Source organism: Perna viridis, chromosome 4 (assembly GCF_037379345.1).
Source record: "Perna viridis isolate PV_CMFRI_1.1 ecotype Kerala chromosome 4, ASM3737934v1, whole genome shotgun sequence".
NCBI classification, from domain to species: Eukaryota; Metazoa; Mollusca; class Bivalvia; order Mytilida; family Mytilidae; genus Perna; species Perna viridis.
In genome coordinates this window covers 34586452-34612838 of record NC_142448.1, presented here as the reverse complement: position 1 = coordinate 34612838, position 26387 = coordinate 34586452, and the positions used below count along the sequence as shown (strand labels likewise).

General features: G+C 33.2%; 2 protein-coding genes across 4 annotated transcripts; one reads left to right on the top strand and one right to left on the bottom strand.

Annotated features, from left to right (window-relative positions):
* The first annotated feature begins 3452 nt into the window (after nucleotides 1-3452).
* Nucleotides 3453-13981, top strand: LOC148619863 (putative cytochrome P450 49a1). Its single transcript, XM_088580227.1, has 10 exons — nucleotides 3453-3595; nucleotides 5182-5414; nucleotides 5873-6101; nucleotides 6758-6936; nucleotides 7452-7641; nucleotides 8072-8255; nucleotides 8834-9000; nucleotides 11553-11634; nucleotides 12258-12476; nucleotides 13365-13981. The coding sequence occupies exons 2-10, from the start codon at nucleotides 5213-5215 to the stop codon at nucleotides 13479-13481; spliced, it is 1569 nt and encodes a 522-aa protein (XP_088436353.1). The 5' UTR covers nucleotides 3453-3595; nucleotides 5182-5212; the 3' UTR covers nucleotides 13482-13981.
* A 1532-nt stretch (nucleotides 13982-15513) lies between these two features.
* LOC148619862 (cytochrome P450 10-like) lies at nucleotides 15514-26221 on the bottom strand. 3 transcript variants are annotated; one of them, XM_088580229.1, is made up of 11 exons: nucleotides 26138-26221; nucleotides 25872-25898; nucleotides 24179-24421; nucleotides 23622-23847; nucleotides 22803-22981; nucleotides 21524-21713; nucleotides 20939-21122; nucleotides 19833-19999; nucleotides 19469-19550; nucleotides 18148-18363; nucleotides 15803-16072 (listed from the first exon to the last, which is right to left on the bottom strand). In XM_088580229.1, exons 3-11 carry the CDS (start codon nucleotides 24375-24377, stop codon nucleotides 15950-15952), a joined length of 1566 nt encoding a protein of 521 aa, XP_088436355.1. In that variant the 5' UTR covers nucleotides 24378-24421; nucleotides 25872-25898; nucleotides 26138-26221; the 3' UTR covers nucleotides 15803-15949. The 3 variants fall into 3 exon arrangements, with proteins under 3 accessions (XP_088436354.1, XP_088436355.1, XP_088436356.1); XM_088580228.1 differs by lacking the exon at nucleotides 26138-26221 and having other exon boundaries at nucleotides 15514-16072; nucleotides 25872-26137; XM_088580230.1 differs by lacking the exons at nucleotides 19469-19550; nucleotides 19833-19999; nucleotides 26138-26221 and having other exon boundaries at nucleotides 25872-26010.
* Between the last annotated feature and the right edge of the window lie 166 nt (nucleotides 26222-26387).

The following is a 26387-nucleotide window of genomic DNA, read 5'->3' as shown; positions in this document are numbered from 1 at the left end:
CATTTGTGTCCAGAATGAAATGTAAGCCCTGTGTTTAAGCATGTATTAACTAATATCGTGTCCTTACTCTAAGTGAACAAAGTTCAACATGTTGCAGTCGTATTGTGCTGCGCTCGGTCAAGCTCTGTATTTTTTTTATCAATAATTGATACTTTTATTTTAACATCGACTATCTTCCTAAGACAATCATGAATTTCAAAAAGGAAATTGAGGTTCTAATAAAAAGATATTGACAAAAAGCATGACAAAATGCAATGTAGATTATCAGCCGTCAGTTCGAAGTTGGTTTCATTACCAACAGTCAAACTACGTACACATTTCAAAGCTGATATTATCAGAATTCTTTGTTTAACACTTTCAGGACGGAAAGCTGTCCATGCAAGTGAAAATAAATGTCGATATGAATTTTTCAAATTCCTAGTACCTTTCTTTCGCCCATTGCGCGAAAATCTCCGAATATGACCATGTATAATGTATATTCCTGATGAAGTGGACTGCATTCGTTACAAAACTGTTGTTTTAGTTATAAGTTACTGGCAAGTCTAACTCTCGTGACTGAATTTGCCTTAATACCCTAATGTCTGCCTTGACCTTTGGGATAGAGGTATGTCTAATCATTAAGTTCTTTGATGAAAAACATTCAAAAAAAAAATACTTAATTGTATTGTTTAGGTCGATCTGCGTTCCAATTAGAACATATATATATATATATATAAGGGTCTGAAAAATTCCCAACGATGTTAGAACTGTGCAAATTTTTGTCGTTCACTCCGCGAGACTCGAACTCGTACCGCTGTGACATCCATGGCATTCATAAAAGAACTCTAGACATCATAGAAAATCTCGGTACATTATTTTTAATTTGGTTATATTTGGAGCAATTCAAATGAACAACCAGCAAAGTGATATTAGTATCACGTAACGTTTATTTAATTTATGTTGGCATCCACCCGATAGTGCATTGAATGTACCTTTAATAAAAGATGGAAAACCATTTTAATCCTATGTAAGCATCTACGAAATATTGATTCTTTGAGAGTTACCGACATACTTATGTAAAACTGAGAAAAAAGTTACCCACACATCGTTTTGAAGTTACGGACATCCTATATGCTTGCGGCAATCGGACTGTGCTCGTTTATTTTGTAGTTTTAAGTAACTTTTTTTTTTACATCAAGGAGATTCCCTCAATTACTTTTTTGTCACTTAACACTTGAAATGTAAGCGATGCCTTCATTGTAAAAAAGCAATATTTCATGCAAAATATAAAAACAAAACAAAACGAAAAAGTCTCCCAATTTATTATTTTTGGAGGGAAGCATACGCCTGACACGCCTTTCCTTGGATCCCCCAGACCTATACAGGTATATGCTAACAACATTAACTATTAACTTGAAATTACTTCATCATGCATGGACATCATCTGCACTTCAGAACAAGTTTACTTAGATTTTGAAATCATTTTTTTTCCTAATCGGATTTGCTAATTTACATTAGTCACACAGATTCCATTATTAATCGCTGACTTCCTGGTCTAAATTACGTCACACAGAATAGAAAGATTTAGTGTCAGGAACTGTCCAGGATATGACAGTTTAGAACACCTTTTCGTATTTTTCTTTGTCAGGATCCATGACAGTTTCTATCAGGTACTGTCAGGGAATAGGGCAAAAAGTGTCCTGGCCCGAGACAGCCTCTATCAGACAGTGTCAGGATCTGTTAGGATTTCTGTTTTAACTACTATCGTAGAACAGTTTTCTTGACAGATTTAAGAGAGGTTTGAACTGATTGTAACAGCACTTCTCCGTTTATGAATCGGGCAAAATATGACTAAGTTGTGGCACATGAAGGAAAAATCGAGAGATTTTATTGCATTAATCAAGTTTATACCTGATAATCTCCAGAAATAACCATCAAAGTGTTTGTACAATTTGCCTTCTTAAGATTTTGATGGGTCAAATTTAGTTGAAATGCACAATGACAAAATGGCATGAAAATGGAATGGTACTTAAGAGCCTCCATCTTCTGAAGTAGCCATAATTCCTCTTATTCTGGTAAAAGTTTGTGTTTTGCACACAAGAGTCAAAATGGGCAAATAGAAGTCAACACGGCGTTATTTGCTCCACTGTCTTATCTGTGGCCTTCAATATGCTGGTGAATCTAAACAGCCTTTTCGCAAGCGCTTGAACGGACACAGGAGCAACCTACCAAAAAGCCTTTACTTCCAGTGAGTCAACACCTCAGATTGCCAAACCACTGCCTCGATGATTTCAACAAAATGAAAATCTTTATCGTGGAACAAAACACGATCTGGAGCGATCTACAGAGAGTGAAGCGGGAGGGATTTCGGATAAAAGAAGTGTTTGTAAATATTTTTAGTTTTATAGTTCAGTGTTTAATATCAGCCCACAACGTGTGTCTATAATACAATGTTCAAGATCTTTGTTAACTGTTTTACACCCACACGTAATTAACCAATAAAACATCAAGTTCTTCTTCTATTGTATAGTTTCTTATTACAGTGTTTGTAAATATATTTTTAGAACTGTCAAATTTGCGAAGCAAACGTTTGGTCGTTCCCTCCGCGAGACTCGAACTCGTACCGCTGTGACATCTATGGCAACACTGAATTAAGTCCAGCGCCCTAGACCACTTGGCCAGCTAGGCTATATAAAAGTTTAGCTTTCGCTGGCCGGGTCATTCCTCCTCGTAGGATCAATCTAGGGCTGTAACTTAGTACACGATGTATGGTAGTACGGGACAGTTCATCTAGGTGTTATTATGTAGGATAGAGGATCAAATTAATGATGCATGTCACAACAAATCAATATTATACAACGTCTCAGAATGTGGCGACTCTATTCGCTACACTGCTCCATCGGATCAAATTGATACAGGGAAGATAATGTAAAATGATACGGCCAGCGAAAGCTTTATATTCATACAGCCTAGCTGGCCGAGTGGTCTACGGCGCTGGCTTTATTGCATGCGGTGTTGCCATAGATGTCACAGCGGTACGAGTTCGAGTCTCGCGGAGGGAACGACAAAAATTTGCTTCGCAAAATTGACAGTTCTAATATCGTTGGGAATTTTTCAGACCATTCTATAAGTTTACGTTATCTTCCCTGTACCACTCTGATCCGATGCAGCAGTGTAGCGAATAGAGTAGTCACATTCTGAGACGTTATATATATATATATATATATACACACACACTCTTTTCCGTGAAATGTCGATAATTCGAAATTTTCTTTATGATTTGTGCTATATGCTTGCGGAAATCTGAATTTCGCTTTAGTGTTCAAATATCTTTCGTTGTCTCATTTGCAGTTACTGGAGCGAAAACAATAATATATTCGAACCCGTTTTTAAATACTAATGTAGTCTTTACCTCTTGACATACACGATCCCCGGGATATGATCCTTTCATTGACAAGTACATAGTGTATTTTTAAACATTTATACATCATGACATTTATATTACACACATGGCTGAAAAGTATGTAGACTACTGACTGAACGGCATACGAATCATCTAAAATACAGCCGGAGTTTACACATGACTTGTACTATTTCATGATTTTCTGAAAAGGAGGTAATCTTTTTTATATACATTCAAAAATTGCTCTTATTTTAAACTGGTTGAAAAACGATTTTTGTAACATGATAATGATACGACTAAGTGCCATAAAGTACATGTAGCTGGAAGGTCATTACCACGATATTAACATAATACGTCGAAGGTAAAAAATGAAAAGATTACAGAGTCGTGTGAGATTATACAAATCAATTCAGTTTTATTCTGTACCTCAGTCAAAGAAAAAAACGGAGAGGCGAGCAATAGCTTTTTTCTGCAAACGACTATAAATTTTTGAAAATTCCGTAAAGAGTATACTCGAATACTTCCATATGCCATGGCGGCCGTGTGCTAGTATGTGCAAAGCTCTTGACTGGTATATTTTGACCGCAGGCAGGTTGCTGGTTCACGAAATAAAGAGAAATGTCATCAATCTACAGATTATTACTATTATACAGAAAATACATGTTACAGGATGAAAAGTTAATTTGACAATTACGCAAATTTATATATACGGTGCACTCCTATTATTCTCCATAAGTTCTAAAATTTACAGGCCCTTGGGACCAGGATTTTTTTTTTTTTTTGATTTAAGTAATATTTAATCATTTTGTTACCAGATTTGAGTTATTATTTGTGTTCTCTGACATGTCCAATTGTTTTTTAATGTTGTTTATACTATGCCCCAGTTTTCATCTATATACTTCTCTATAGATGAAAACTGGGTATAGTATAAGCAACATCAGGGGCGGATTCAGGCGGATGCGTGTCGGTCGTGTGCCCCCCCCCTAAAATTTGCAAAGCATAGGTTGTCGGGGGGGGTGATTTAGGCGGTTTTAGGTTGAAACTAATTTCTCGCTAATTTTACCACAAAAGATATCTACATTGCACTCACTCTAGTAGGAATATTTCAAATATTTTACCTAAAAAATTTTTCGCTGTGCGCCCCCATAATCTAAAATCCTGGATCTACCCCCGTATGATATATTTAATAATCGTGACAAAAAATGATATGTAAATTTACTTTGGGTGACTAATTTGTTATTTGATTAATTAAATGAAAATAAAATAAATGCACGTTGCATACAAAAAAAGTAATGCTTTAATAGTGTTAAATTCGACAGTCAAATCATGATCACGATTTAAAGGTCAAAGTTCGCGAATTGTACATATACATGTAAAGGTCAATAGTGGGATTGTTCTCATATAACATGTATATATATATACATTTTAATTTTGTACCATTATACACGTTCAATTGTTAATATTTAATGTTTTGTGGATTCTTATACATTTATCGGTTGATTGGAAGTTACTTGTTTGATTTTCTATATTGACATTTGGTTTCTTTTTTGACCCGTTGAATTTGATCCTTTAATTAAATTATGAGACTGTTATAATAACTGTTATAATTTGTTTCTGTCTATTTGAAATAACCCCAATGCCCGTGTTATTTACCAGGTTGTTTAGTGTGCATCACGTGATTGATGCTATTTCTTCATAGACCGAAAAAATATAACATTTATTCCTTAAATTGCGTTTAGGAACTTGATTGCTGATCGTTGAATAAAAAGCTGAACAGCTAATTTTTTTAATTCTTCCAGATGCCGTTTTGACAACAGTTGAGAAAAGAGCATGATACCAAGACGGGCGCTATTGCTTTCAAAATATGTGGATGTGTCTGGATTTCGAGCATTGGCGAGACTGTCATCTATAGCATCAAGTGTAAAGGAAAACAACGTTCATCCAGATATCAAACCTTTCAATCAGGTTCCTGGTCCCGGTGGTGTATATAATATACCTTACATAGGAACAGCTTTCCACTTCCAACCTTTCAGTTAGTAGATTCACCAGTCACATTCTTTAATTATAGATCAAGAATATGTACTTGTTCAAAACGAGTTAGCAGCCGTTTGTTAAAAAAAACAAATATGATTTAGGTATGTTAGTTGCTCAGTCATGGAATCGCAAGCCGACTGGCCGATTTTTCATCTTTTTTTTCAAAATGCCAACATAACATTGTCTGAGTTTATGTCATTTTAAAAAGAAAAAAAAACAACAGATTTTCATATCAGAATTATCCTATATTACCGATGACATACGGAGTCTACAGAGAAACAGAATCTACGGACTCTACCTAGTTATAGTTTCAAATATAAAACGCTCGACGAGCCTCGCGTTTTCAATTTTAATATATCTCGTGTATGGAAACGCAATTTAACTTAAGTTAAAGTATGAAATTCGGTATTTTTTCTTTTGAATTAGTACATTAATTTTCTGATAAATACTTTTTAGCAAAATACGGTCCCAATGACCTTGGAAGACTCCTGATTGAATTGAAAGATAAATATGGAGACATTTTAAAAATTAAGCTTGGAAAAGATAATTTTGTTATTGTTTCACATCCTAATACTGCTCGGGAAGTTTTGCAAATGTCCTTTGAGGAAAACATCAGACCAACCTTGGACTTATTTGAAGCACTGTACAAACGCAATCCTGAAATACCAAGGAACATTGGTACATTGTAAGTACATGTACACGTTAGCGATTATAATTTTGAAATTCGTTGGATGAGTGATGACACTCTCATCTTGGTTAAAAGTTGCTGAGTAAAATTTTCTTGGATTCAAAGTTCAGTCGACTCAATTTTACGACTTAAAATGTAGTTGAGAATGCTGTAATTTTTAATGTGGTCGTCCGATGTTCAAGTAATGCCACATGCTGATTAAAATATTTGCATGAAGTATGTGGTATGATATACAAGAATGGCTTAATCTCCCTAGTTTCATGAATACTCAGGGCGGATCGAGGATTTTCTATTAGGGGGCACACAGTTAATAAAAAAATTTTCAGGTTAGATTTTTGAAATATTACTAGAGTGGGTGCAATGTAGATATCTTTTGGTGTAAATTAAGTTTCAACCTAAAACCGCCTAAATCTAACCCTGACAACCCATGCTTTGCAAATTTTAGGGAGGGGGTGCGCACGCCCGCTACGGCCCGCCAGAATCCGCCCTTGGTACATTGTACATATAATATATATTAGAGTAGATAGATAGACGTTATATAATTAGAGAGAAAAAAAGCAAATCTTAAATTCAAATATGTAATTGCTATGATGTTTTCAGTAGAATTGATTCTGATACATTTATGGTTTATATGATATTTAATGTATTTGCAGAAGGGGTGAGAAATGGGCAGCCCTTCGGAAGCCTACGCAGGAGAAAATGATGCGACCTGCTGTCACTATGAGTTATATCCCTTTGATTGGGGACGTTACTAATGATTTTATCGATACCTTTAGGAAAAAAGAGTCAGTCGATGATTTGTTGAATGAACTAATGCGATACACCAGCGAAAGTAGGTGTACGATAGAAACTAAATGAACGCTTACGAAACAAAACACAAGTGTTTTACAATTTGTTGAACTACATGTACTCAGCTTTCTCCTTACAGATTTGTGTAAATGCCGGAAATGACCGAGTAGATCCGATTGAGTCGAAATTTGTTTTTATTTTTGTTTGTTGTTTGTTGTTTGTTGGTGTCTGGTAGAAAAAGCTGCGTAATGATTTCTCTCATATTATTGGCATGCTTTGACGGATATTGACTAGTGTACTGATGCCGTCCATCTGTATGATAAGTAATACGATAACTTACAAAAAATAGCGAAGTGTGAATTTCACTTAAAAACTAAATATTGACAGCACAAAATCCAACACACATGTGTTACTTATCACAGTTGTCCAGTTCTATTTTTTTTAACCTGAATATTATCAAGAACCAATCATAACTGTCGTAATTGTTTTTATCTGAAGGTAAGTCAATAAATTTAGTACTATTTGATATATTTAGCGATATATATATATTTTTTAAAGGTGTTGGCATGCTTTGCTTCAACAGACGGCTTGGATTCCTTGATGGTGAAAACGTCAACGACCTGAATGAAAACGTAAAGAAGTTCTTCGCCGCTTTAGGATTGTCTTTTACAATGCCTTTCAAAACTTACTGTTACTTCCGAACTAAGCTGTATAAGGATTTCGAAGACACAGCTCTATTTCTACACCGGTATGATTGTTTTTATTTATTCTTAAACATGGCTGTCAATGTATCAATGTTTACCCGCCTCCGGTTTCCCGCTTTCATATAAAGGCTGGTTCGTAGACCGAATGCCCTTAGTTATCCTAATAGGATTTAAGGCTACGAAGCACATTCTGTGTTTACGGTGCAGCGCCATGTTGCTGTGGGCGAAATTTCATTCGGTGAGGACAATGTGTGAGACTTTCTTTTGGGAAAGTTTAATACATTTCTACACAGCCAATATTTTCTAAATTATTATTAGAATAGATATAAAATCGTATCCATCGGTGTATTAAAAGTAAGAAAAAATTATAATTTTCAAAAATGTTTTTCATTTTTTTTTCTTTATTTATTTTCCCGTATGCGTTGATATTTTGTAGCATTAACTTTTTTTTATATAATATAAATATTGTAACAGAATAATAATAAAAGAGACAGAAGCTCAGATGCAATTATTAAAGAAGCTAGAAGCAGAAGGTAGACTTGAAGAGGAACTTCAAAAAGAACCAAACTTCATCTATTCCCTATTGTCAGATCCCCGGATGTCGTTCGACAAAATTATAGGAACTATCACGGGACTTTTTTCTGGAGGTATCGACTCGGTAAGTAGATTTAAACCACCCTGGTTCACTAGTACTGATGTACGAAAATTCAAAAGTTGCTAATATCAGTAGAGGTATTGGTTCCAGTTTTGCTAGCATTGTGATTTCTTTAAGTTGATATTGTTAACATAAGCATTTTTTTTTCAGGGATATAAAGTGATATGGGGTCTGTCCTTCCGTATGTACTTCCTCACGTTCTTCTTTCTTTCCATCTGTACCGCAGAAGGGTACACATTTGTTACACCTATGAATGAAATTTAATGAAACTTTCACAGAATCTTAATTACACATTTCCATTGCGCATCTCCTATTTTAGATTTTGATCCAAATCAGTTGGTGAATGATGTAGAAATGGGGAAGTAGCAATATCAATGAGTATTGCATACAGATTTTCTAGTTTTGTATTAAAAAGAGAATATTATTTTGGTATATTTTTCATTTCACACTTTTGTTTTGTTTTGTTTTGATTTGTTTTTTTGTTTGTTTGTTTGGTTTTTTTTTTTTTACATGCCTGAAAACATTTGGTTAAAGATATTGTTATCGCTTTGAGAAAACCAATGTATACCTTTGTAATTTAGACTGCAAATTCGCTCACATTCCTCCTCGCCAATCTCGCAATGAACCAAGATAAACAAGAGAAATTGTTCAACGAAATAAATGACGTCATTGGCGGAAGTGCTCATCTGACAAAGGAACACCTTTCAAAAATGTCTTACCTGAAGGCATGCGTCAAGGAATCATTGAGGTTTGTATATACTACTCTATTAAATTTCAGTTTTGACCTGGCTAGATAATGTGAAGTTATATTCAACACTTGACAAAGAACTACTGGTGAGAAAAAAATCATGAAATGCAAATATAAGTTGCAAATATAATTTGATGAGTTTTGCCAGTCAATCTGCACGTATGATATATTCGGTCTAAAATATAGGACATTACAAAGAAACCTCGATCGATACGTCTTTTATGTATGTAAAACAAAAAAAATTATCTTAGTGCTATTTTTTGGGGGGGATGGGGGTTGTTGTTGTGGGTTGGTGTTTTTGTTTTGTATTTTGTTGTATTTTGTTGTTGGTTAGTTATCAATTTGATTACCTTAAGTTAATTATAACCATCACTTTGAAGCAACTGGTATAAAAGATTACTTTATCTTGTAAACTAGCGTCCTCCTTAACTTATGCAATAGTTTTAAGCACCAATCCATAAAAAATTCTGACACTGCATTTGGCGAAGGAAAACCCACCAAACAAACGATGCTCTTTTTTTTTTTTTTGGTCAATATATGCTATACTTTTATGTGACAAAAATCGTTTCAGTATTTAGGTCTGTACTTTTTTTTTTTTTTAAAACATTTTTTTTTTTGTAAATCATATTGGTCAACCTAGATGTCCTAAATTATCATTAAATCGTTATGAATTGTTGGACTTTAATAATCTTTGAATGAAATCAATTAAATCCAACCAAATCAGGAACGATAACTTTTGCAAAGGGTCAATTTCATACATAATCTATATCATTTTTATCTCAAAAGCGCAACACTCAAATGAAAAACTAAGACGGAGCTCAAGTTGTCTCCTTTTTCCTTTTTAAACATTCGAATTCAAAATTGAAAAATATCATAGGGAACATCTCAAAGGTGTTTTTTTTCACAAATGAAATATTTTTAAGTTCTAACAAATCATTAAGCACCCAGGAAGGACTGTGAGAGGGGTTCGGGGTGTTGGGCTAGGGCTCATTCCAACATGCATATTCCCTTTCAAGATTCATTTCCTTATTAGGCATTTAATGTCGCACAGAGATGAAAATGGTCGCAATCGACTCGGGGGAGGTCAGAGATCTCATTTCTACATTCATTTTCTTATTCGCCATTTTAGGTCGCACAGAATTGGGAAAGTATCAAGTGTGAAACTGTCAAAAAGAAAAATACAAATAAGCCATACTTTTAGTCAAGCATAAGTTTCAAGAGGTGATGGCATTGGACAAACATGTCAACTACCGCGATATTTCCTTTAAGTAGTTGTATAAATTGTGCATTTAGCTAAATAACCGCATGACTGCAACCTCTTGATAACAATAAAAAGAATGTAAACATCAAACTTTCTGATAATTATCAAAACGTCATTTGAATAATTTCATTTGTGATATCAAATGATGACCAAATTATTTACCTAACCAGATAATGTATGAATGTAGACTTTAACTAAAACAGTGACAAATTCATTCGTAAAGGGGACATTCAAATGTACCTGAAAACCATCGTGTGTTGATGAGTAGGGTGGTGCAAGGTTGACTCGCTCAGCCCAATGACCACATACACGAAAAAGAAAATGACATAAAATGTTGAAAAAGGCAATGAATGTTAAAATGAGATATTTGACCCCTCCCGAGTCGATTCCGATCATTCTTAACTCTGCGCGAACTAAAATGGAGAATAAGGAGATGAATGTTGTAAAAGGAAATTAAGCTTGAAAAAGGAAATGAATATTGAAGTGAGATCTCTGACCCTCCCGAGTCGATTGCTATAATTCAAAACTCTGTGCGAACTAAAATGGCGAATAAAGAAATAAATGCTGAAAAAGCTGGAAGTGAATGTTGAAATGAGATCTCTGACTCTTCCCGAGTTGGTTGCGACCATTCAAAATTTTGTACGGTCTGAAATGACGAATAAGGAAATGAATGTTGAAATGAGATCTCTGATCCCTCTTGAGTCGATTCCAACCATTTCCAACTCTGTGGGGGCTAAAATAGCGAATAAGAAAATGAATGTTGAAAAAAGCCCTTGGTCCCTCCGGAACCCCTTCTCACAATCCTTCCTCAAAAGAGGCTTAATAATTTCTTAGAACTTTAAAATATTTAATTTGTGAAAAATACCTTTCAGATGTTCCCTATGATGATTTCCAATGTTGTATTCGAATGTTGAAAAAGGAAAAAGGAGACGACTTGAGCTCCGTAAAACGAAGACTGTCTATATGGTCTGTAACTGATTCTGAATAAGAAATAAAAGTATATCCCGAGGTTTTCTGACATGCATGAATCACTTCCTATCTGATTTTTATAAAGACTGTTACCTAATACATCTCAGTTGATGTTTTGAAAGAAGTGAAAACACGCAGGAAACCACATACATATAAAAATTTGTATGCATATTTTAATCTAAGTTTTTCTTTGTGTTTTATTTTAGTTGCTACATATACGGTATTATGTTAGTCGTTTTCCATCAATACTGTTTGGTAAATGTATACATTCTTGGCATACACTAGGAAAAATAATTTTTTATCGTAACGTGTAATTTTCTAGGAAAACATTCCCTGTAAATGTAGGCGTTCCTAGGGTAATGGAAAGAGACATAGTGGTCGAAGGTTACCAGATTCCTAAAGGAGTAATTATCATAATTATTTAAGATATTTTTTGTCAAAAATTAATGGCGAACCATATACTGAACGTCAATCACAGTTTTATTAAGCAAGTCAATTGTCGTACATATACCGCATGTATTGCTCCAATCAAAAGAGAATTCTTGATAATGAATTCTAATCACTTCGGACAACTTCAAAGTACCATAAACGAATCCACAGAAAAAGTAGAGGAACATAAATGTTATGTCACTCAAAAGGAATAGCGTGTACTGTGATATACATGGGTTTTACATGTAATCCACTTGTTATTTATTTTGAGTTTAAATGGTCTGTCCCACCAGTCAGATAAGTGTGTGCAGTAAGCACTTTGAGTAAACTAATCATATATACTATGTATATTGTTAGCCAAGTGGATTTAAGTCTTAAGGTATGTAGCTTGTTTTAAAAACTGTAAAATGTCCAATTCATTTCACACGATTTCCACTCATTGACAAACTGAACAAATAAAATGTGGGGGAAGTTTCACGTAAAATTATATTAATTAAGTGTAAAGTTTGTGTGAATTTTACACGAAACTCGATTCACAGGAACTTAACTTGAGCAGTATTTCCATGTGTAGTGGTATGTTCACATCTTTATGTTGTAGACTCAAGTTATTGCAAATATGCTGTCGATGTCGACAGATGAACGATTTTTTCCGAAACCAAACGAGTTTGTCCCAGAGCGTTGGCTGAGAAGTGATCGAACTGTTGACATTGCTAAAGGACAGGAGTTTCCATTTGCACATAAACCTTTTGGATTTGGCCCTAGAATGTGTGTAGGACAGAGATTTGCTGAACTCGAAGTATTCATCGCTACCACAAAGGTATTCTTTATATGTGAAATTTCAAAACATTTTTCATTAAAATTACTTGTATGCCAAAATGGTTAAATTTCCAATTGGTGATGGGATAGTCATGGGAATTTTGTTTAAATCAGACACATGCAGTATATCAATAAGATTTTCGGAATTTACATTAAATGTAAAATAATGTATTGAATTAAGAAAATTCTATTCGGTACATGTATATCCTGTGATTTATAACCATGAAGCGAGGACGGTTCACATGAATAGGTAATGGAGTATGGGAAATGAAAAATGTGAATGGAGAGAGTGGAAAGCCCCCACTCCACCCCAAAAAATGAAGATTTAAATAATAAAGAAATAATTCATTATATGAGCATTTGAATATAACATTTTAAGATGACTAGAACCAATCTTCGCTATATGAAAAAGAAATCACATAATATAATGTTGGCGTTTATGTATTGTTAGTTATAAACAATAAGGTATACTACCGAAAAAACTCCCTGTTACAGTTCCTGGCAAATATCTATAACGATAAAGCTAAACACTTATTCGTTTCACGACTTTTACTGCATGACATTGTTTTTTTTTTTTTTTTCTTTAAGGTGTCTCAGAATTTTCTGTCTAGGCGATTACAAAGTTGTTAGTGTTTCATTGTTGGGTTGTTTTTTTATTTTGTTTTATACACTTGTGTTTGTTTGTTTGTTTCGTAAATGTATGTTTGTTTGTTTGTTTGTCATAGTAGAAATTTCATCCCTAATGGTTTCTTCCTCTCATTTCTGACAGTACTTTATTTCAAATGGATCCGTGCTGTTGTTTGCCCTGTTTTTTTCTCAATACATTGACTTCTTTCCTCTGTCTCAACATACATGATGTGAAAGCCTAAAACTCTGTTTTGCATTTTAGATAATTCAGAATTTTAAGATATCGGTGCCACCAAGAATGAAAGAACTGACCCCCGTTTATTCAACCTTTACAATGCCGAAAGAGAAAGTCACCTTGTATCTACAGAAAAGAAATTGATGCATGATATACATTTTGTGTATGTAAGCATAGACCTTCTATCCGATCTGACATGATTCGGTGACTACTTTTGAAAGACTTTTCTCGGGAAAAAAAATAGTTTATGCGTGAAACATTTTAAAAAATACGTTTTCAGACTCGAAGCTTTACCTGCACATGTGTGGCTTTGTCATTTTTAGAATGGAAAAACTACATTAAAAAGACGATAAGAATAGAATAGGGGACTAACGATGTTTTAAAACATATAACTTAGTCATGTGCCAGCATAATATGACTGTCCACCTCATTTTATAATGTATTGATCATATTGGGTCTTTCAGGTTGTAATATTATTTGCCCAAAGAAAGCTTTTAAATACTCATTTTCAGATGCACTCAATCTGATTTTTAGTCGCACAGTATTTTAATGTGTAATTGTATAGTTGAAGTGATTATACGCATAATAGTGTATAAAACCTTTAACAGATAAATTTTAATAAATGGTATAAAGATTAAAAAAAACAATCTTCAATGTTTTTTTTATTTTTAAATTTTGCACCACAGCTGATATGCGAAAGAGTAATCAACGGAACCAAGATTGTAGCTGAAATCAAAAGAATGTTATCCAGATATAAAGACCATACATTGAAAACAGACACGCATCAAAGAACATAAATAACGATAATAATACATACAAAGTGACAAAACGTAAATGAGCAACTCGGACTCCACTAAAAACTGGGAGCTGAAATCATGAATCCAGTAAAACCTAATGTTTACCAATGAAAAGTTTGGTTTTTTTTAAATCGGATGTCTTATTTAAAATGAAGCAATAATGTATGGGAGAATCCACAAGTAGTTATTTAAACCTCTCAAATAATTCCATCAGGATGGGATGACAAAAACTGACATTAAACTTTCATCAATCACAAAATTGTACTAATAGCATACATAAGAAATACGAAAAAAACTAAAATACATATTGTGCACCAGGTCATCGTCGATTGACAATTCCTCCGTGACTGCGGACGTATTAGATGTAAATAAATTGTTTTGCCGATCCTTTATGGGATACAAACACTTTAAAACTCTATGTATTCAACGAAAGCCAATATGCAACATACAATATTTATGTTTTACAGAAGTAAAGCAAGCAAACACCATAATTGTTGTCAACAATGACCTTCAGTCTTACTACGACAAACAGTTCACTGCGAAATTGTAAATTTTATGCGAGTTTTGAAACATACAAAAGATCCTTTTGAAATTGCTATTCAAAATTACTGTCAAAGTACAATAGCAATAATTAACAAAATGTTCGATTTTTTTAACGCATTTTACTTCAATGTTGAAATCTAAAAACAGAAACATCATGCATTGCTTCTATACTAAGAAAAATAGACTTCCAAGATCTGCAAGATATTGCACGCAACGTCGTACAAAGAATATACACCTAGTCAACTTTTTCAGTCAACCCATGAAGGTAATATTGTACAAGGTATCTTGCAAATGCTTCCATTATACAACTTCTAAAAACTACTTTGTCGATCGGTAAACAGGAAGTAGATGAGCTATGAACCTGAAAAGGTGAGACACCGTACCAATTATTATGCAAAAGCAACGTACCAAATATCTAAGAATTCCCTCCTACAGAAGCTGAGAAACCTGTTAGGTAATTTTCCATTTATGCATCACATAAAAGCTACAAAGTCGATCGGTAAACAGGACGTAAATGAGCAATTAACTTGAAAAGGGCAGACACGGTAAAAGTCATCATGCGAAAGCAATATACCAAACATCTATGAATTCCCTCCAAAAGAAGTTGAGAAATCTATTACGAAAATTTTATTTTTGACATCACCTTAAAATTACTAAGTCGATCCGTAAACAGGAAGTAAATGAGCAATTAACCTGAAGAGGAGATAGTGGTACAAGTCTTCATGCAAAAGAATAATACAAAATTTTAGCATTCCTTCCAATACTAGTAGATACAAATGTATCATGAAAAAACCATGTCACTTCACTTCTATCCCATCAATGCTAGAAATGAGTCATTCACGATAGTTCGTATTTTATTGACAATACTTGAAAATTTAAAGAGCAGAATTGAATGAACTCGGTGCTTAATGAATTCATTCAATAAAAATATTAAACATCAATACATGTACTGAAAATATATTATTTTTATCCTTTTTTATACATGTATGTCTTTTCTTAAACTGTACAATATAAATTAATAGATTAAAGTTCATAAAATATTAGACCTAATTGAGTACAGTTTAGAGTGATTACATATAATTATTACATTACAAAATAAAAGTAATCAGTCAATTGAATTTGTATTTCTTAACATTAATGGGTTATAATTTTTTTGCAAGTACAATGCAGCATCCAAACCAATCCCAGCTAGATGTAACGAAATAATGGACTTTAAACAGGGACCCAGTTAGAAAAATTAGTACAATTTATGAGGTGGTTGATTCTTAAATTTTAATTTAATTTGCGTTCAACAAAGTTCATCTCCACTTTTTCTGCAGGTGAAGCAAAAGTTCTGTATATACTTTTCACTTTCGTGACTCCTGCTGGTAGTTTAACTTCAAAATTCTGGAGAATCTGAAACAGGATGAGTAGTAAAATAACTAAGTGAAATGTGGCAATATCTCATTGCCTTCTTGTACTGCTTTCATACAGTAAGGGAGCACATGCATTTGATGGAAGTTTATCCAAACAAAATTGCAAGATTTGCACGACTGCGTCATTTAGTCATTAGTGTACCCTGGACTTGATTTTTTATGAGCAACTCGGAGGGGGGTGTTTCTAGAAAAGCAGAAGACACTTACTCTAAGGGTGCACTTGGTCCATGCTCCTAGTTTTTAGTAGAGTCCGAATTGCTCATTTACTTTTTTTATGTTGTATGTATTATTATTATGTATTATATGGTAAATTAATGTTCTTCGTTGTGCGTGTCTGTTTTCCATGTTTGGTCTTTGTCCCTGGATTACATTCTTTTGATTTCGCAAGCATCAAGGTTCCCTTAATTATTCTTAATACGCTGGAAATTTTTCTTTTTTTGTGATTCGAAATGATTGTATCAGTCAATTATTTAAAAAAGAAACATAACTATTATGATGTATCCATCAGCACCATAAAAACTGGTTTATTCAACGGGTCATGATTTTCCTTTCCTCGTTTGTCTACCCCGGACTTGACTTTTTATGAGCAACTCGTTGGGTGTTTCTAGAAAAGCAGAGGACGCTTACCCTACCGGTGCACCTGGTCCATGCTCCCCGTTTTTAGTTGAGTCCGAGTTGCTCATTTACTTTTGTTACTTTGTATGTATGATTTTAGTTACTTTATGTTCTTTGTTGTGTATGTCTGTTTTCCATGTCTGGTCTTTATCACTGGATTACATTCTTTTGATTACCGCTATAACCTTGGTTCCCTTGATTATCCTATTACTCTATTAACAATTAACGACCTAAGAAAGTTTTTTTTCCTCAGACGCACAAATTCTCATTCAAGCCAATTAAATTATGACGTGGAAAGTTGAATAAATGTTAAATTGAAAAATATAATTGTCAGTCTCATCAAGAATCATAATTAGTGCAACTTAAAGGAGAAGACCATGTTATTGTGCAAGTCATAAATATCGAAACTAATCTGTTAAATATTCATGAAAATGAAATTGAAAAAAATAAATTCCTTTTCTTAATTAATTAATCGAGATTTATAGTTAGGAAATTTGAATTTCCCGCGCCTATGGGCGCCACCATGATCAGTTGAACTGTGACGTCACCAAGCAGTCGGTTCGTAAAGTGAAAGTAAATAGATTATTGATTACGATGTCCGAAGAAATCTCAGATTTGGGACTTTTCCGCTATAATTTCAACCCAAAATAAATAGAAGAAGAACTTGAAGAAAAACGTGTAAGCAAATGTAAGACAACATTGACGAACAACGGGATTTGCAGCCAGATGACTAATATTTGTAAGGAAAATCTTATGTCTGCTTCCAAAGAATGTTCGTGTTGCTAGTAAAAGAGTAAAATTAGATTATTTCACTTTTATCATTCGTACAATCGTAAGCTTGACAAGGCATCATGTTTTGGTGATTAGATAAACAGGATCGTAGAAATATTTACGGAATATTCTTCATTTTACATATTATTTGCAGTACTTGTATCAGTACCAAAGCGACTTAGTGACGTCACGAGCCAATCGGAAGCTACCTGTAAAAATCAATAAAGTCTGACTATGATCTTCCGTCAGAGAGGAGAGTTCTGCAAGATGGCTATCCACTTATATCAAGGTTTTCGAACTTTGTACAGCTTGGAGCATTATATAAAAGCGTATTTTGCATTGAAGGCTATTTATATTTGTTTACGTGGGTATGATTTATCATAAGAGCCTAATTTAATGCAAAGGTGATATTTCCCTTTAAAATGAATAAGAAAAATATTTCAAGGTCAGCAAATTTCCTTAAATACTAATGTAGCGGATCGAAAAGTACGAATGTGTCATTCAGGTGAAATTCACAAAGTCAATGGCCCGAATACCAGTAACAGAACTAAGAATGCGAAGCTAGAGCCTTCTTCGGCGACGATAGCAAAGAACTTTAAACTTGAAATATACAAACGGTACAAACAAAACCATGCTTTAATCAATTACTGGAATGCAACTGAGTCTCACCTTCGCTAGAGCAATGTACATTTCAATTTCTGCAAACCGTTGCCCCAGACATCCTCTAGGACCATGACCAAATGGCTGCGACGCAAATGGAAAATCTTGTCCCTTGGCAATTTCTTTGTCAGTATCCCTTAACCATCGTTCTGGTATGAATTCATTGGGGCGTGGAAAAAATCGTTCATCCATGCACATGGCTGACATATTGGTTATAACCACCTTCTGTTGAGGAATATACATTCATTATACATTATGACCTGTGATGCTTGCTAATTTGAATATTGTTTTTATCTTAAACTCATTTCCATGCAATCTTATTTCTTTCCTTCTGAGAGAAAGCATCACTGAGTGAAAATATTTTATCAAAACTGTGGGTTGTTGACTTGCATCTTTCTTATTCTACCCGTTTTGTTTGATTCTTACAAAAACTAACACTTAACACCTTTCTGTCACAATTATAAGCGATAAAAGATAACGTGAACACAATTGATTTGTTCATGAAACTAGTAGTTTTGCTAAAATAATTGAAAAGGTAACATTTTTTCCACGGTACTTATATAACATCCTCCATCGTAAAATTCATAACAACTGACATCCTTATCGATAGGTCAAAGATCACAATTATCGACTGACAGTGTTAATATGTCTCAATAGAGTTTATGACTAACAATTACCATTAAATGGGGAAAGGACATTAAGGGCTCTTATTAGCATTCATTACAATTAAAATGTATCATCAGGTCTTTAAAGCATTAAGAGCTCTTATAAGCCTAAATTACAGTTGAAAATGTTATCTGGTCTTTAAAGTTTTAATCGTGAATTTGAAGACTTGAATCATTAACAACTTGGGAACATATGGATTCATAGACATTTTTGCAATAAAAAAAAATTATATTTGAATTTAACCAAAAAGCAAGCAGAAATTCTACAAACTGCGTGCTTTTAGCTACTTACATGTCTCATTTCAGGCATTGAATAAGCCTCCACACCCAAGAAACGATTTTATATGAAGTAAACTATTGCATAGTTTAATGTGTGAAAATATCTAATTGTTTCTTTGATCTTGGACTTTTCATGATGTACATGTTTCCAAAAAAAAAAAAGAAAAGTATAACTATTTTCAATATAGCTGTGACACCACTTTCATGTCACGACAATGAATAAAAGTCACTAAGCACTCACTTTCCAAATACATATATTTATTAGTATATTTTGAACAAATTGTATGTTATTACAACAGAGTTGATAGTATTAAGCCATTATTAAGGCAACATGCTTCTATACCTTTGGCTTCTACAACGAAACACGAACAATTGAGCCAACTTACTCCAGGGGGTATGCGGTATCCTCCAATAACTACGTCAAACTCTGTCACCCTTACCGGTCCTAACATGACTGGAAAGGTTTTTCTGCAATACGATAATTGCGATCAGGTGAGTGAATCGGTGTGGACAATTAACAATTTCAAATTATAAGTAAAACAGTAAAATGTAAGATGGTGATCAGATGTGTTTATCATGATATATTTAACTTAAAAATAATTAGAGGAAAAGGTTGTGTTTATGTAATCATGACAGGTCTACCAGTACTCTTTTGTACTATCAAGAATTTGTAAACACAAAAATAACCCCTCCTCCCACCCCTTTTTTTCTAAAGACCACTACCAAAGTTAGATACACTTAAAAATATACCTCTGAGATTCCTTCACACAAGCTTTTATATAATGCATCTTGGCCAAATGCTCTTTCGTCAATTCAGGACTGTCACTTAGAACACTTTGCACCTCCCTAAAAGCTGTCTCTTGTTTATCAGGATGTAAAGCTAGATCAGCAAGAGCAAAGACTAGGCTGTTTGCCGTCTTAAAGTTAAAGTAATGCAATCGGATTTAAAGTATTGGTAAAATTTTGCTATCATTTATAAAAGCAACATCCCCAAAACACAGAAAAATAGCAAATATCACTGTCAGTAGACAAAAAGCAATATATATATACAATCGAAAACTTAACTAAAATGAGCAACTCGGAAGACCTGAATTATGGTATCAGTTCTTAACGCTTGTATCAATTGATTCTATAATTTATACTACACAAGTTTTTTCTTTAATGACTACGTATCAAATGTAGGTTTGATTCTGCTTCGACGACTTGTGGCGAATGATAGAGGTTAAACAAATTTATTTTATACCTAGGCCATTAACTGATAATAGGGTCAGAAAGTCTCAATCTAGTTTCATTTTCCTTACCAGAATTTCCGAAGTAGAATGTATTGAAATCCGAAGAGTGATCTGAATTTTATTGTTTACATCTGGGATGGGTTTTTTTACTTTTAATACTGAACTTTACGCTTTGTAAACGACAAATCTCCATGCATTTGAATCGTAGACTAGAACTTTTCGTAAAAAAAAACAACGGAGTCATATGACGAGTCTTACATACCCTATGCACATATGATGAGTTATGATGGGTGACAGAGAATGTTCATGTCCATGTTATGTTAATCTCAATTAATGAATGAAGAAACTTTCTGAGCTTGGTCTTTGAGTGTTAAAAAAACAATATATCTAATCATTCATTTTTGTCTTATTGGATTTATTTTATCATTAAGGTGAATTAACATCTCTATTTCTAATTGTGCTTGCTTTGTAAAATATGTACAAAGTTATGGCCTATTCATTTTGATTCTGCAGCCCTTAGAATTGTTTGTATTGTTAAAATACATTTTTTTTCAAAAGCTTGTCCAATAAGATCCTCCCTGCATTGTCTTTTAAATGAAATTTTAAAAATCTTTACGGACTTACAGAATCAATTCCCGCTGAAATCAATGAGATTACAATTCCATTTACAGACTCATCTGCCATTCTTGGGTCGGACATTAATGAATACATAAAATTTGGCTCTTTTTCTAAGTACTCTTCTAGTTTGCCGTCTTTTTCTAGCTCCTTCAGATATTCTACTTGTCTGTTTATTTCCCTACTCACAATTCTAAAATTGAAAAAAACAGTGAAATTTACCATTTGGTTTACTTACTTGTTCACTTGGAATTGGAAAAGTTTCGTCCAATACATCTTAGATGATAGAGAAATCAGGGGACCAGGACTCAAATGGTAGTCAAACGAAATTAACCCAAGGATAACAACTAGACTAGGGAAATACACACCTATAACAAAGAGCATGTAACAACAAAAATTACATATATGAAAAAAAAGTATATGAGCTACCCGAACTCCAATCAAACTGGTAGCATGGATCAAATGCTACAGTAGGGTAAGCGTCTTTTGTTTTCTTGATTTAATGGAGTTTCTTGCTAATTAACTATAGTTATACTCCCTTTCCCCTTTAGAACACTTTAAGTTTTACTTCTCATGGTATCATATACAATTTACCTGTCAATATTCAGTCTCGCAGTTTCGAATTCCTTATACATTTTCGTTCGGAAGTAAAGAAAAGTTTTAACTGGCGCATAAAATGATTCCTGAAGGCATTCGAAGAGAGATTGAATATGTTGAATTATTTCAGCCGGTGGACCATCTTCTAGACAACCGAATCTTCTGTTGAAACATAACATGCATACGCCTGTAAAAACAAAATTATAAATTTCATGGGATGTCGAACTGTTGAAACCCATTCTTGTAACACGTTACGTCATGACGTCCCAATCATATTGCAATCAATACCAGTTTATACAATATGAAAGGATTCCTCCAAGTAAAGAAAATATGTGCTAAAGAATTCACATTCAAATGTCACAAAAAGTTGAAATTCGGAAGAACTTATATTAAGAGAAAATTTAATACTTATTATATCTAAGCTGTGTAAAAAATATGAAATTATTCTACGAAAAATTAAACTTTGAAAATCTTACCAAAATTGTTTTCATTGAAATGAACAGAGGCACTAATAAGTTCAATGCAATTTCGATTTGTGATATGATAAATGAAACATATATTGTATATGATTGTTTAAGGATGGTCTGGTATATTTTTACTTTCTTTGAAGAAATAACCTTAACTCCGTGGTGTACAGCAGCTTATTTTCAAGTGTGCACCACGGGCATTTAGGTTAATTCAAATAGACATAATGATAAAACAGAAATTCTTCATATTTAAATTTTAAAATTAAAATTTAACGAGGAGACCATTTAAAAAGATTGATGACGTCACAATCATGATACAATATTTTGTCTATTAGACAATGGACTTTTTTATTACTTATTAATAATAAAGCGTGTAACTTCTGAAATTATATCGAACGGGAAATCAAGAGAACCAGGATTCGAATGGTAGTAATGGACATGAGCTAGGGATAATGAGTAAACAAGGAAAATAAACACAACAAGGATTACGAATGAAAAACATAGAAACAACAGTAAAAATGTATACTCAACCAACTTAGAGAAATTTACATGAACAACAAAATGTACTGTAAAGGAAATATGTCATTTAATGGAATGATGAAAGCTCTATCTCTTTATATTAATATGAATTGGAATTTCGTTCTCCTTAGCTGTACTGAACTTACTTGTTTAAATAGAGCAGTTAACTTATAGATTTATCATGCACGTATTTTCGATTAGTTCTTTTTTTTTTTTCATTTTGAATCCATTTTGATATGAGATGACTTTTGTGATGCTATACTACAATTATGGGTAAATTTCAAGCTTACTTTCTGTAGTGTATTTCATCAGTTCTTGTAGTAAATCGTCGATGTTTCCTCTATGACGAAGTCGTCTAACAAAATCGTTTGTAACACCCCCTATTAGAGGTGCGTAGCTAGCCACTACAGCTGGCCGAAGCATTTTTTCCTGTGCAGGCTTTCTCAAACTCTCCCATTCTTTACCTTTCCTTTTTATTAAAGACATTTAACGATATCAAAATATTGAAAACTTACTTACATTCCTATCCGCAGATTTGGAAGCGTAATCAAGGGAACCAAGGTTATAGCGGTAATCAAAGAATGTAATCCAGGGACAAAGACCAGATATGGAAAACAGACATACACAACAAAGAAAACAAAGTAACTAAAATCATACACACAAAGCAACAAAAGCAAATAATTTATTCCGAAAGTATCTATCTAGCATGGGGATTTGCCCTATTGTGTGAAGGATACTAAATATGTTTAAATTTCCACACCTGCGAATATGAACGTTTGTAATGAATTTAGCTTCTGTAATCGTTAAAATAAGTCAGTATTCAAAATCTGAAGACAAAAACGAGGCAAAATAAAACAATTCCTCCGCCATTTCAAGATAAATTGATTAGGAAATTCGAATATTCGCGGACAAAAGAAAATCAATCACAACCAACATTATATTTTGATTTGATTTTGTTTTGTTTATGTATTTGTTTCATTTTCGTTTTTCTCGTTTTGTTCTCTTTTTTTCTTTTTTTTTATTTTATTTTCTTTTTTTTTTTTTTATTTTTTTTATTTTTTTTTTATTGCTTACAATATACTGGAACCGACCTAAGTCTTTCAACTTACAATATTGTTAATGTCCTTGTTGCAACGTTCCTTCGATGGAAAACCTCAATGAGATCTAAAGTTGGTCGCATGAATAGTTTGTACGGTTGTTTGAAAAGGGTTTTCACGTAATCTGGATGATGTATGAGTACAACCTTTGATTTTCCAAGAGTTAACGTATGAATATCTCCATATTTATTTCTCAAATTGTTCACTAGGTTTGGAAGGCTACGGTTTGTAAATTTTGCTGAAAAGAAGATGATACTTTAAGTATTCTATGTGACGTAATTTGGACAGGTATTTGATTTTAGCTCATGACATGATATAAATCATAACATCAAAGAAGCCACGACAAAAATAATTATAGAGTAAGCGTTAAAAAGTCTGTTAGTAATTTTTTTTTTTTTTTTTTTTTTTTTTTTCTGTTTGCTTTTTTTCGGACCGAACTGGATTGTTGCATAAGATTTAGATATACGCCACCAGGATGAATATTGGAATTATTTCTTTCTCCAAAAACTATTGGGTAAGGCTTGACTAGTGAAATTAAGCGGTTACACTTGAAGATATTAATCACTCACTGTAAGATTTGAAAGTTAGATACGTTCCCAGATATGGAATGGTGAACAGACCAGTTGGTCCTGGAATTTCCCAGAACGGTTTTGCGTTCTCATTTCGTAATTGTTCATTTTGAGATACAGTTACTTGGCAACGTGATGATAAGTTTGTGTAAGGTAAAACATTCCGTAAAACCTGCTGACATCGGCCTTGCAACATCATTAGTGATGGTTTCAAATTACATGTAGCTTGAAGTAATAATTAATCTAAAATATAATTCAATTCACAATTAGTTTACATGCACAGTGTAAAAATTCAGTTGTTTGAAGAATTAAATTCTGCATTGCAGAATAAAAATCAATAGAAATGTCTTTTTGGAATTAGAAAATTTCACATTTCAGCTGTACGATTCAGTAGGTATGATCGATAGTAAAACTGCATTATAGCCAACAATCGAACAGAACGTCACTTTCACGTTCCTAAAAGAATACTGAAATATGTTTCAAGTTCGTCATGAGATGTGTCTATATTGATCAAACATACCACTGATACAGCGACTGACATATATATAGCATATTTGCCATACAAGCTCTCCTTTCCATATACTATCTAACATTAAAACGATTACAAACATGTAATTTGATTGCAAAAGTATGCAGTAGTCTGAAATGATATTAATTCACAGTTCAAATAAAATGCTTTAAATGTATTAAAATGAATGATAAAAGCACAAAATATATGAATGAAACATGAATATTACAAGTCCTATGTTTATACATGCGGTTGTATTATAAATGTTACAATCGCATATTTTGTACTTTATTCAATAATTTGAATAGGGTGTTCCTTTTTTTTCAGTCGATACCGCTGGTTTGAATGAAAATTGTTTTCATCTTACAACATTAAACATATTTTTCAACAATAATCATATTATTTATTTTTAAAGGCCAAGGTTGCGTGAATAGTGCATAATTGAAATATTATATGCATTTGTGAGTGCCTTTCAGGCAGATCATATCGGCAATCTTAAACGTAAGAGTATATGTCAGTTAAATAGAGCATGAGTGATTTGATTAAAATTTCACACCGGTTGTTATTTAATCTATATGTTTTGTATCTTAACAAATGGCGATACTTTAATTCCTCAAGTAAAACAAATTATTATCTTAATCATTTTAGTTACAAATTTTGTACTGTCAATAACTCAAACTGAAGATGAAATAATAATAATATTTGTTGTCATTGACGGATGCAAGGCAAGGCACATCTAGAAATTTCGAAAAGAAGATTTCAGCCTTTTGTTTGCTATTTTTTGCCCAAATTTTGCTCGAATGCAACAAACTTTTACCAACAGAGATTTTCTACCCCAAACCCCCTTGAATCCGCCACTGCAAAAGGGGGCACGGTTTATGAAATTTGATAACAACTTTTATGTTTAAACAAAAGAAATACATCTAAATAAATGTGTGGGTCAATCAATAACATTTTCCAATTTCTAAGATGCTTCGTTTATGTATGCAGTTTCATTAAACATTAATATCCATACATTTTCTTCTATCAATGTTCATTACAAAATTATGAAAAATAGGGCGGCGTGCAAGGATAATAATGTATAGCTAACCTTGTTTTAAATAGTCTCCTATCATAATGGATAATAGTCGAAATATTTCATATAAAATCATTCAAAACTCGCAATGCAATAGTTCTACAACTTACCTGTAATTCATGTAAGTGGACATCCACCTACAACCAGCAGTGAATATTTACAAATGTATAAATAGTACTACACACACATCCATGAGTGATCATGAATTATAAAAAAAACAATCAATGCGACAGGCCGAACTAATCAAATATGTGTAAAAAATATAATAATAATTTTCCGTCGTTATCACTAAGCTTATCCTAACGTATCATACAAAAAGAAAACACATACATTTTATGCTATTTTTTAGTGTAGCATTTAAATATATAGATCTTACGTATATATACTTGTGTATAATCAGATAAAGGCAGTCCTTAATGTTGATGCATTGCTTCGCCATCTAATTATAAGTTTTTTTTATTGATAAAACTTAAAGCTGATACATGGTATTCATGGATCTAGGTCGATCAAGCTTGTATGTATAAATATCATCTGTAAATATTTTTTTTATTGACAGGTCGAAATACCCTCAAAGCTAAAGAATCTTACCATTTTAATTTTTAAAATTTTACAATTTCGAGTCGCAA